The 12184-nt window shown below is 56.5% G+C and overlaps 2 protein-coding genes across 3 annotated transcripts in view; both read right to left on the bottom strand.

Annotated features, from left to right (window-relative positions):
- Positions 1 to 1147: 1147 nt before the first annotated feature.
- On the bottom strand, positions 1148 to 3465 carry NME4 (NME/NM23 nucleoside diphosphate kinase 4). Its single transcript, XM_027683552.1, has 5 exons — positions 3378 to 3465; positions 1754 to 1884; positions 1548 to 1649; positions 1376 to 1476; positions 1148 to 1306 (listed from the first exon to the last, which is right to left on the bottom strand). Exons 1-5 carry the CDS (start codon positions 3463 to 3465, stop codon positions 1186 to 1188), a joined length of 543 nt encoding a protein of 180 aa, XP_027539353.1. The 3' UTR covers positions 1148 to 1185.
- Positions 3466 to 5603: 2138 nt separating this feature from the next.
- The window catches only part of XPO6 (exportin 6), a 54508-nt gene continuing 47927 nt past the window's right edge, over positions 5604 to 12184 (bottom strand). For both annotated transcript variants that reach the window (XM_027683549.1, XM_027683548.1), the window contains exons 19-24: positions 11799 to 11913; positions 11151 to 11322; positions 10612 to 10773; positions 9093 to 9191; positions 7609 to 7839; positions 5604 to 6322 (exon numbers count right to left, since the gene is read on the bottom strand). In XM_027683549.1, the coding sequence (XP_027539350.1) occupies positions 6221 to 6322; positions 7609 to 7839; positions 9093 to 9191; positions 10612 to 10773; positions 11151 to 11322; positions 11799 to 11913 (881 nt within the window). In that variant the 3' untranslated portion in view covers positions 5604 to 6220. The remainder of the gene's footprint in view (positions 6323 to 7608; positions 7840 to 9092; positions 9192 to 10611; positions 10774 to 11150; positions 11323 to 11798; positions 11914 to 12184) is intronic.

The raw sequence follows: 12184 nt of genomic DNA on the forward strand, positions 1-12184 counted from the left end.
GCGCACTGCGCCTGCGCGGCGGCCGCCGCGTCGCCTTGGCAACGGCGTGCGACAGGGGCGGGGCACAGCGCCCCCCAGCGGCCACGGTGGGAGCTGCAGCACCGCGGGAAGGCCGGCGCTCCCAGCGATTCCCAGTGCTTCCCAGTGGTGTCCCAGTACATCCCAGTGGTGTCCCAGTGCTTCCCAGTGGTGCCCCAGTGGTGTCCCAGTGCTCCCAGTGATTCCCAGTACATCCCAGTGGTGTCCCAGTGGTGTCCCAGTGCTCCCAGTGCTTCCCAGTACATCCCAGTGACATCCCAGTGCTTCCCAGTAGATCCCAGTGGTGTCCCAGTGGTGTCCCAGCGCTCCCAGTGCTTCCCAGTACATCCCAGTGGCATCCCAGTGCTTCCCAGTAGATCCCAGTGGTGTCCCAGTGGCGTCCCAGCGCTCCCAGTGCTTCCCAGTACATCCCAGTGGTGTCCCAGTGGTGTCTCAGTACATCCCAGTGGTGTCCCAATGTTCCCAGTGTTTCCCAGTACATCCCAGTGGTGTCCCAGTACATCCCAGTGGTGTCCCAGTGGTGTCCTAGCACATCCCAGTGGTATCCCAGTGTTTCCCAGCGCCACCCAGTGGTGTCCCAGTGTCCCTTGAGAGCCCAGACCCCCCGTCCCAGTCTCTTCCAACGACCTACAAGGGCTACTGCAGCCCACCAGTGCCGCCCAGAGCCTCCCAGTAACACCCCAGTGCCCAACGGGAACAGCCCAGTGCCTCCCAGAGTTTTTCTGTAACACCCCAGTGCCCTCTGGTGTTACCTCAATGTATCCCAGAGCTTCTCAGAATCACCCCAGTCTCCCAGTGACATCCCAGTGGCTCCCAGAACTTCCCAGTACCAACCCTGTGCCCTCTGAGGACACCACAGAGTTTCTCAGTATCACTCCACTCCTCCTGGGGACATCCCAGTGCCTCCCAGAGCTTCTCAGTGCCTCTACAGGGATATCCCAGTGCTTCCCAGTGCTATCCCAGTGCCCCCCAGGGACAGTCCAGCACTTCACAGTGGCATCCCAGCACTTCCCAGAGCTTCCCAGTACCACCTCAGTACCCCTCAGAGCCCCCCAGCACGTGCTGATGGCATCCAAGGGATGAGACCGGAGCCAGGGCTGGAGGCACTGGGGTTTATTGGGGGTGTCCACGCACGGGGGTCCATCCCTAGGGCCCATAGGGGTGGTCCCGGTCTCTGCTCTCCCAGTCCACCAGTTCATCCCGCTGGAACCAGAAGCCAATCTCCCTCTGGGCCGTCTCCACGGAATCACTGGCATGGACGACGTTCCTGTGAGGAGACAGGGATGGGGACAGTGCCACGGCCATGGGATCCCACCACCCCCCCACCCTGCCCTACCTGCTGATGTGCACACTGAGATCCCCCCGGATGGTCCCCACGGAGTCGGTGTCCCCAACCATGGCCCGCGTGGACCTGACCACGTTGTAGCCCTCCCACACCTGCGGGACAGGGACAGCTGAGCCCTCCGGGACCCCCGGGACCCCCGAGCCCCCCGGGCCTGGCCCCTCACCATGGCCACCACCGGCCCCGAGGTCATGTAGGTGACGAGTGCGGGGTAGAAGGGCTTGTGCCGCAGCTCCTGGTAGTGCCTGTCCACGAGCCCCTGGTCCACCTGACGGGAGCGGGGGGGGGTGACAGTGGGGACATCCCTACCGGCACCCCCCTCCCGGCACTCCCCGGCCGGCGTGGAGCGGCATTCCCTGCAGGAACGGGTACCTGGAGCAGCTTCATGGCCACCAGTCTGAAGCCGCGGCGCTCGAAGCGCTGGATGATGTTCCCCACGAGCCGCCGCTGCACCGCGTCCGGCTTGGCCAGAACCAGCGTCTTCTCCCGCAGCTCCGGGGGGGCTGCGCAGACCGAGGGGCAGCGTTACCTCCACGGGACACGGGACTGGCACAGGCTGGGGCAGCAGGACCCCAAACCGCCCCCGCGGCACCACGGGTTGTGCTGGGTCCCAGCGGCTGCCGATGGGAACCCGTCCCCATCCGTGTCCTCACCCCCGTCCCCATCCGTGTCCCCACCCCCGTCCCCATCCCATCGCGGGTGTGGCCTCTGGCCGAGCTGTGCCTCTCAGGCCGGCGGGGTCCCAGCAGGGACCCAAGGGACGTGCCACAAAACCCTGATGGGTGTTGGGGATGTGTCCCTGGCCAGGAAACACCCTTTGGCCCGGTGTTGTCTCTGGTTTTGGTTGATGGCTCCGCTCTGCCGTGCCCCGGGGCCGGGGCTGCGGGTGCCACCCTGCCTCCTGCCCGGCCCCGGCTCCTTCCCCCTGCCCGGAGGGTCCCTGGTCACGGCGTCCACTGGTGGAGAGCAAAACCGAGCACCGTGGGATGGCAGGGTCCGGCATCGCTCTCACCCACAGCACTGTGGGGCCTGACTCCACCGCGGGCCCTGCCACAGCTGCGCTGCAGGAGGGGACAGAAGTGCCCCAAGGGACAGTGCATCCTGTCCGCTGAAGGGACAGAGGGGACAGGAAGGAGAGGAAGGGAGAGGGAGAGAGGACGCCAAGCCGGGGCATTTCACCATCAGCCCCAGCCTTCGGGTTCCCATCCTGGGCTGCAGGGCTGGGGAGCCTCGGTGCTGGCAGGGGCAGAGTGAGACAAGCCACCCCGAAAGTTCACCCCCTTCCCTGGGCATTGCTGGACATCCTGCTTTGCCGGGATCCTGCCCCGTCCCCTCAGGACAGCTCCGGGGTCCCTCCATCACAGCCCCGGGGACATCGAAACCCTTGGGACCTTCAGGGAGCAGCCAGCTCTGGCCTCTGCCCCGCACTGGCACACGGGGATGGGGTAGGAGACCCTGGCACCGACTCACACCACAGAGGAGTGAAGGACCCCATGAGATGGGACCCGGCCAGGATGGAGGGATCGGGAGCACCAGGAAGGGATGGGCCACGGGGGCAGGAGGGGACAGGAGCCCCGAGGGGCAGGACAGACTGGGGACAGGAGGGGGACAGGACAGGGTCCCCAGGGGCAGGGCAGGGATCCGGAGTGGGTCCCCAGGGGCAGGATAGGGAAGGGGCTGAAGGGAATACAGGGACTGGGACAGGGCAGGGATGGAGACCGGGTCCCCCGAGGTAGGACAGGGACAGAAACCGGATCCCCAGGGAAGGATGAGGATGGGGACAGAGTCCTCCAGAACAGGACAGGGACCAGGTCTCCAGGGCACGACAGGGATAGGGACTGGATCCCCAGGAAAGGATGAGGATGGGGACAGGGTCCCCAGGGACGAGGTAGGATCCGCAAGGGAGGATGGGGTCCTCTGGAAAAGAACAGGGACTAGGTCCCAAGGGACGGGAGCGGGTCCCCAGGGGCAGGACAGGGACGGGGCCGTGTCTCACCGGAGCCGTAGCAGCGGGGCCCGGGGGGCCTCAGGCCCGGCTGCCCCCGCGGGAGGCTCCGGGCCAGGCAGCGGCCCAGGGAGCCCATGGCGGGCCCGGCGGTCGGACCTGCCGCTGCGGGGCCCGGCCGGCCCGCGGGGGCTTTAAGGGCCCGGTCGAGCCCAGGGACGGGTCAGGCTTCCGTCCCTCCCCTTAAAGCAGCCGCCGGGGCCGGGCGGCCGCCGCGCCTGCACGGGAAATCCCGGCACGGGGCATCCCGGCACGGAGCATCCTCTCAGTCCAGAGCACCCCGGTCCGGGGAATCTCTCCGACCCAGTGCATCCCGCTTTGGAATCTCAAGCCCGGTGGGAGCAGAGCCTAAACCCATACCGGGAGGACCCAGACCCTGCCAAGACCCAGACCTGCCGCCCCCGATGTCCAGACAAGGAGAGTCCTGGTTAGCCCACGCCAGCCTGAGCTGGGGCACAAGGAATCCCCCAGCCCAGTGGCAGAGGCACAGTGTGGAGCACCCAGGCCAGCGTGCCCCCTCTGTGGGACACAGGGCTGCCCTGGACATGGAGTGGGTGCTGGGAAAGGGGTGTTAAGACCATGGGGGACAGAGGCACTGCCCAGATGGGAGCCCCTCTGTTCAGTTCTCCAAGACCCATCCCAGCCTCCATGCTGGGAAATCACTTTTTATTGAGCTTCCCATGCATCCCAAACTCCAGACACCTCATGGGAGAGCAGCTTGACAAGGTCATGGAAGTTTGCTTCAAGCCTTCTTCCTAAAGCTGAAGGAAGTGGGGGGCCAGAGCCCCTGTCAGAGCCTGGGAGGGGACATGTGGAGATAGTGGCACTGAGTTCCTCCAAGTACTCAGGGACAGGTGTGGCTGGCAGGGAGCTCAGGGAAGGCTGGGAGCAGATCACCACCCACACCTCAGTCCTCACTTGCACGGGCTGTACCAGGTGAAGCACGTCCTGGGCAAGCTGGACTCTGCTTCACCTGCCCATGGCAGGGTAGGGAGCCCAAACATCCAACTGGTCCCAGTTCAGAGCCTGGATGTAGGGCTCTGCACAGGTTATTATTAATAACAGCATCCGTTATTTCCCAAGGGCAAACATGCACAGGGAAAGGTGTTTTCCACAAAACTAACTAGAGGAACCATGGGGTAAGTGGTGCTTCCACCCCAACTCACCCTCGGGACCTCACAGCTTTTCAGAGGCAGTCATCTCACATCCACATCTCCAAATGGGATCCACTTCTTCTAGTGTACTCCCTTCCCAGTAACCGGTGCTGTTCCCACCATGCAGCCCCAGCTGCAGCTGCCCATTAACCACAGGGAATTAAGACTGATTTCATAGACTCACGGAATAGTTTGGGTTGGAAGGGACCTTAAAGCTCATCCAGCTCCACCCCCTGCCATGGGCAGGGACACCTTCCACTAGCCCAGGCTGCTCCAAGCCTCATCCAACCTGGCCTTGGACACTTCCAGGGATGGGGCAGCCACAGCTTCTCTGGGCAACCTGTGCCAGGGCCTCCCCACCCTCCCAGGGAAGAATTTCTTCCCAATATCCCACCTAACCCTGCCCTCCTTTAGCTTCAGGCCATTCCCTCTTGTCCTTGTCACTCCAGGCCTTTGTGAAAAGTCCCTCTCCAATTTCATCTATTAAATTTAAAAATGAAGACCGACTGAATACTGCTGAATATCTGACTAGAGACTGCAGGGAAAAGAAATCCTCCCCAGCTGCATGATCAGGGATCCACAAGCTCTACAAAATCTGGTCCTGTCTGTCTGGGCACTGGATTGCTCAGATGCCACTACAGGATCCCTGACTGGGCAGTTGCTGGCCTTCAGCTATGAGTTCCTGTGATCACTGGGAATGTGGGGAGATTTCTTCCTGCAGGCACTTCATGCAGACAACAGTCTGCAGGAGGGAACCAATGGATCAGCCAAAGCGTGACAGAAAACACCAGGGAACACAGGCACTGTGTGAACTGGGGCTTGGAATGAGATTGTTTTTAAGGTCCCTTCTAACTCAAACCATTCTGAAATTCCGTGATGAAGGAGAGAGGAGGAAGAAGCTACCATTAATCTGCACCTTCCAGGAGCTGCTGGACTTGCTGGGAGACTGGACAGGATGCTGCTCCTTACTACTGATCCTGGGAAAGGCTGTGGATCACTGCCTGCATCACAAAGCACGTTCATTAACAGAATGGCCTAGAGGGAAACTAACCAGTCCCAAGTATTTAAAACAACAAAGTAAGCACTTTATTCCCATTAAGCATGTCGTTTTAGTATCACAATGGAATGATGAGAAAAATGTTTAAAAAAAACCAAAAAAAGTCTCTAATCCCCGAAAACATCGGGGAGGTTTTCAAGGCAATTTAAAAACAAAGGGAGTGACAGAAGTGCCAAACCAGTCCCAACATCAGGAGACTCCTCCTCTGAAAGCTGGGCAGGGCAGGGAGGTGGAATGACACGAAGGTATGAATGTCTGAAGTTAGTCTTTGGCGCTTCTGCCTCGTGTTTGATACCGACATGATCTCTCAAGACAACTCCACAGAAATCTCCGGACGCAACAAAGTGCTACGTTATAGCAGAAGGAAAGCCCAGGGAGAGGGTTTTCCAACAGTTGGGATGCCCCACGAGTGGGCTTTAAGACACATCCTGCTGACTCCAGCTGCGGGCCTTTGGGTTGGGAAAGGAGAACTAAAAGGAAGCGTGGTGTGTGAATCCAGGACGTGGCCATGGGCAGGACCCCGTGTCCTGCAGCACTGACAAATCCCGGGAGGAGAGGGGGTGGTGGCAAACCGAAACATGGATCCTTCCCTACAGTGGTGGAAGAGGAGTCCAGTGCAGCAACTATAACTTCACAGTTCCGGGGGGCAAACTGTCATTGCAGAGTCTGTAGTAGCGCAGGTCGTTCACCAGCCTGTGCACGTTCTGTGTGAACGAGGGCAGGTCCTGGAAGAGAACAAACAGCACCTGGTACAGCAGAGTAACATGACAGGGAGAACAGAAGGAGACTGGGAGGGCCAAACACCCAGGTGTGTGTTCTCACATGAGAACTGATCCATTCCTCTGCAGCCTGAGCCCAGGGAATTCCACTTTCTGCAGCCCATGTACAGGGAGCAGAGATGGCTCCAGAGCTGCTCCATGCAGAGCTGACTGCAGGGATCCAGGCCTTGTTCCCAGCACTGGCTTCTGAGCATGCACTCAGGCTCAACAGGTATGGTCAGAACCCCAGACTGGTTTGGGTTGGAAGGACCTTAAAGCTCATCCAGTTCCACCCCCTGCCATGGGCAGGGACACCTTCCATAGCCCAGGTTGCTCCAAGTCCTGTCCAACCTGGCCTTGGACACTTCCAGGGATGGGGCAGCCACAGCTTCTCTGGGCAACCTGTGCCAGGGCCTCACCACCCTCACAGACAGGATTTCTTCCCAACATCCTCATCTATCCCTGCCCTGTGTCAGTGGGAAGCCATTCCCCCTTGTCCTGTCACTCCAGGCCCTTGTCCCAAGTCCCTCTCCAGCTCTCTTGGAGCCCCTTTAGGCACTGGAAGGGGCTCTCAGGTCTCTCTGGAGCCTTCTCTTCTCCAGGCTGAACACTCCCAGCTCTTCCAGCAGTAATTCCTTGCTGCCCTTCTGCCAAGGCTCCTGGGAGCCATATATTCCCTGATTTTCCTGAAGTGCAATTGCCTTCTAGAGGCCAGTAATTCTCCCAAGGCTGCTTTCTTACCCTCACCCTTGGTCTTAAATCCCCATTATCTCCCTCAGAAGAGGAATCACTCAATGGACAAGCATCAGCAGATGGAAGCCACGACCTGCTGGTTTGCCATGATATTCCAAAGGGAGGTTAAAGACCCCCCATTTGATTCCCACACACAAGGGGTTTCAAGGATTGTGAGCCATTGCAGCTATTCTGCTGTTGTCCTTACTGTAGCCCATCCAGCCAGCAGCTGGAGCAAGATTTTGGCAAGGATCTGAGTGTCCCACTCTGGAAAACGCCAGTCTGCCCCTATGAAAACTTCTCCCAGGAAACATATTCCCTAACTCCTACAGCATCCAGCAGTCTGAGAGATGACATGGCAGTTCTGCTACCTACAGTGAGAAATCCTTGGCCGGGGATTGCCGAGCGTGGGAACGTTGGGAACAAAAGGTACCGCCTGGAAAAACTCTGCCTGGAGATGCACCAGCGTGTTTTGGGGGAAAAACTGTGCATCCTGGGAATATCAGTGTTCCCCTTCTTACCCTGTCCATTTTGAAATTCCTTCCCAGCACGTTCTTCTGGTTGGAGTCCACCCCATCACAGCTGGCCAGGAACTCGGGCAGGAAGGCGGAGTAGAAGCCGTCGAAGTCCACCGAGGCCATGTTGTAGGTGGCGATGCCAATCTCCTCCTGCAGCAGGTCGTGGGACTTGTGCACCAGCACCTGGAGCAGCACGTTCACAAACTGGAACAGCATCGTCGTCCGGAAGATCTTCTGCACAGGGAGAGAGGCACATGGTCAGGAGACTCCACTGCTCCCACGGGAGGGACCAGGGAGGCCAGAAGGACAAATCCGGCAAAGACAGACCAGGTGCGACTGCACCCGTGGGATCTGCAAACTCCTGTGAGCACTGAGGTTATTTTCCAAGCCAAGCCAGATCAAAAATGGTTAAAATAAGGCAAATTAATATCAGATTTGAAGTTAAAAATTAATTTGGCCACAGTTACCTCATGCATTGGGACTTAAAAGTCCCTTCCAAGGCCTAAAGGGGCTCCAAGAGAGCTGGAGAGGGACTTTGGACAAGGGCCTGGAGGGGACAGGACAAGGGACAGGAGAGACAGGAATGGCTTCCCACTGACACAGGGCAGAGTTAGATGGGATATTGGGAAGAAATTCTTCCCTGTGAGGGTTGGAGGCCCTGGCACAGGTTGCCCAGAGAAGCTGTGGCTGCCCCTGGATCCCTGGAAGTGTCCAAGGCCAGGTTGGATGGGGCTTGGATTCACCTGGGCTAGTGGAAGGTGTCCCTGCCCATGACAGGGGGTGGAATGGGATGGGCTTTAAGGTCCCTTCCAACCCAAACCACTTTGGGATTTTATGCTCTGACCCAAGTTTTAAGTATTGCTAAAGCCACCAGCATCAAGTCCCATTCCACCTCCAGCCAGCTGTATTCCTCCCCAGAGCCAAGGAATCTGGCCAGCTGCCTGGAATTCTGCACCAGGCACCTGTGAACATAAAGGGCTGTCCTTCAGCTGTGACCACAGATGGACACTGAAAGCTCTGCTTTCACAGGCTAACCAGATTCCCTGGATTCCTTCTGTAATCCCTCCTGACAGCAGCTAACAGCTTAGAGGGGCTGGAGGATGGTCCTGCCTGGCAGTGATGGAGACACCCACCTGTGCCTGTGAGTACTGGATACCCTGTCCCAGATGGGATAGTTGGAGGGACTTGTCCACTATCCCACTGATGATCCCAATTCCTACTTTCCCAGACTGTCACTGTGTGTTCTCTGCTTTCTCTCACTGTCACAGGAGGACACACATCAAGGCTTTACTTTGACAAGAGCTGGGATCCCTCCCATGTCCCCTGCACAGGTGGTACCACCACTCCGACCGTCTAGAGCGTGGCGAGCACCCAAAGGCCGTGGCCTAAAAGCCATCAAATCCTGACCTGCAGTTTCTGAGTGGTTTAAAACAAGCCCCAGAACAACACCCACCTATTTCCATGCACAGAAGTCAGGTAGGACCCACCTTATGGTACAGCTTCTGCTTCGTGTTCAGCGTCTCCAAGTAGAAGAGGTTTTGCTTGAACAGGTGAATGTCAGGCTGCAGGAAGGACTGGCCAAAGGCCTGGGAACAAAGCAGAGTTGAAGGAAAGGGATTGATATTACAGCAAACATCAGACATGCCATGCAGAACAACATCACTTTCACCCTGACACCAGAACAAACCCCTGGGAGCCTCAGTGCAGCAAAACAACACCACAGGCAGTTGTTCAAGTCAACTGTGCCATGACAGATCAATGGGAATTTTAGTGGGAACATGGTCATATCCCTGCAGAGCAGCTGCTAAGCTGGGTCCATGGGGAACAGGCAAGCCAAGCTGGCACTGAGAGGGACAGGGATGCTGAGCCCAGCTCCCTCAGCAGGCAGGCTGCTCCTGAAGGATGGGGCTGTTTCTCAGGGATGCTACCAAAGGTGAAGAAACCAGGACACACACACAGGTTGGGTCCTCAATCCCAGTCAAATGACCAAGGTAACTGGCAGATGTCACTGCCCTGTACTAGAAAGAATTTAGAGGTGGGACCCGGGAGGCTGAATTGGGCATGACTGAAGCTGTAAAGAGCCCAGGAACAAAATATGCTGGACTCTGAACTAACCTGTCAGGGCTGCACAGTGTGAAATAAAACATCTTTTACACCCTAAACACCTCCAAAACACCACACAGGTGATGTAAGCAAATGAGGTCAGCTCTGTACAGAGACAGGCAGCAGAATTTTAATAATTCCTCTTCAAGGTATCACAAAAGAAGAGTTTATTCCCCCAAACCAGCCATTTATTGTCAAGTGAATAAAAAGGGCCCAAGTCCCCTTTAAGACTGAGCCAGTTCTGCCCTCAGAACTCGTGTGTAAACCAGCACACAGAGCATTAATATCCTTCACACAAACCACTGGCTGTGTGGAGAACACTTACAGAACATTAAATAAGAGTTTCATATCAAACCAACAAGAGCCACGTAATAAAACAAGTAGTTCAGTATTGTCGACCAGCCTGAAGTTAATACTGAGATTATTACATAAGTATCTCCCAAAATGAGACATCCAGGTGAGTTTGGAAGAGTTACACAACTACAGGTGAAAAACCCCTCCCACTCTCTGCAACTCCCTGACAGGAGGGTGGAACCAGGTGGGGGTCGGGCTCTGCTCCCAGGGAACAAGGGACAGGAGGAGAGGAAACTGCCTCAAGTTGTGCCAAGGGAGGTTTAAACTGGGTATTGGGAAAATTTCTTTGGAAAAAGGGCTGTCCAGCCCTGGCACAGCTGCCCAGGGCAGAGGTGGAGTCCCCATCCCTGGAGGGGTTTAAAAGCCATGTGGATGTGGCACTCGGGGACGTGGGTTAGTGGTGGCCTTGGCAGTGCTGGGGGAACGGTTGGACTCGATCTCAGAGGGCTTTTCCAACCTAAAGGATTCTGTGATTCCACGTTTAATGCACTGCCACAAGTCCTGTGTGCTCCACTGGAGGAAGGGTTCTGGTGGGGATAGGTGAGTTACCTGCATGATGGCACTGAACTGGGCTTCATTCTCCATCTGCTCCTCTGCCACTCCCCTCTGGACACTGGCCAGCACACTGGATTTGAAGAAGTACCGCCAGTTGTGGTGCAGGACCCGGAACAGCAGCTCAAACAGCTCTGCTTTCACATCAGGAGATGAGCGCTGGGAGGAGAGGGGAACACAGCTCGAATTAGGCTCCTGTGCTGGAATCCCACTCATCCCCTGGATCCCAAAGGACCCACATCCAGGGCTGTGCTTGGCAGCCAAAGGAAGCACCAAATTCAGCAGCTGTAGGATCATGCTGAGTTTTGAGTTTTACCTCTTGCTTTGACCATCTCTATAATTTTAGCCTTTCTTGACAAGTCCTAACAAAATCCTCCACCCACACGGCTTCCAGTTCTCACTGACTGCTCACCCAGTTTTCCTCCACAGGCACTGACATTTACACCTCTTGGAAAGCCAAAGCTTCATTGCTGCCACTCCTCAGCAATGCCTTCCCTTCCCATTCCCCCTTCCCTCTCCTGTGAGGGCAGCCCTACCTCTGCAATGATGGGATACACCTGCTCCATGCACAGTGAGATGACACTGGGCAGGAAAGGCTTGAACACTTGGCCTGGCTCTTGCACCACCACTTGCAGTATCTTCAGGAACTTCTCCACCACCCGGCAGCCGGTGCTGCCCTCGTGGAGGATGCTCTCTGCCAGCTGCTCCCTGGGACAAAAACAGTCATTAGGAGCCTTCCCAGAGACCTGTGTGCTCACCTGATTTACTGGAAAACAGGTAATGCCTCTAAATCTGCTCCATTAATACAGGCCAAGTATATTAAGCCACAGAAGGGAGGATTGTGACTGAGGATTGACCAACTCCACACCCCGAAAAATGCCCGAGTGATGGGGCACTCTCAGATCTTGCTAATAGGGAACGTGACAGTCCAGTTCAACATCCCACACTGCCAGAGAGTCCATGGGAGAGCTGGAATTGCACAATGGCAGTTGATTGATGTGCATATGCTGGGTCACTTACGACTTGGAAATGTTCTCCTCAGATTTAGTCCTGGGACATGACAAATGTGTGGACACAAAGGTTGGAAACAGCACACTCTTTAGGGATAAGGACTCTGTGTGAGCAGCTTATGAAGATAAATCAACCTGAGGAGTAAGAAAGAAGTGACCAGTGTTGGACAATACCTGGTGAACATGTTCAGGAAGGTCTGTATGATCTGCTCGGTGAAAGGCACTCCCATCTGCACCCTCAGGCCTTGGAAAAGGGTAAGGAAGAAGCTCAGCATCTCATCTGTCACATCTAAGATAAGAACAGGAAAGCAAAAAGTGCATGTTAAGGGAACATTTGAGTGCATCAGTAAGTCTTTTATGTTTAAGTCTTTTATGTATGCCTTAAGTTTGCTCCTCCTGTTCACGGAACCTCATTTACTTGGGAATTTACCACCAGGGTTGTCTCAAGAACTGACACCAACAGCACTACAGGGCTTAAAAATTGTTCATCCACTTCCAGAACCTGCCAGGGATGACAAGTACAGGCAGCACCAAACACCTCAGAACAAACCCAACACTGC

This window comes from Neopelma chrysocephalum, unplaced genomic scaffold, assembly GCF_003984885.1.
Source record: "Neopelma chrysocephalum unplaced genomic scaffold, ASM398488v2 Primary Assembly neopelma1_65, whole genome shotgun sequence".
Taxonomy (NCBI): Eukaryota; Metazoa; Chordata; class Aves; order Passeriformes; family Pipridae; genus Neopelma; species Neopelma chrysocephalum.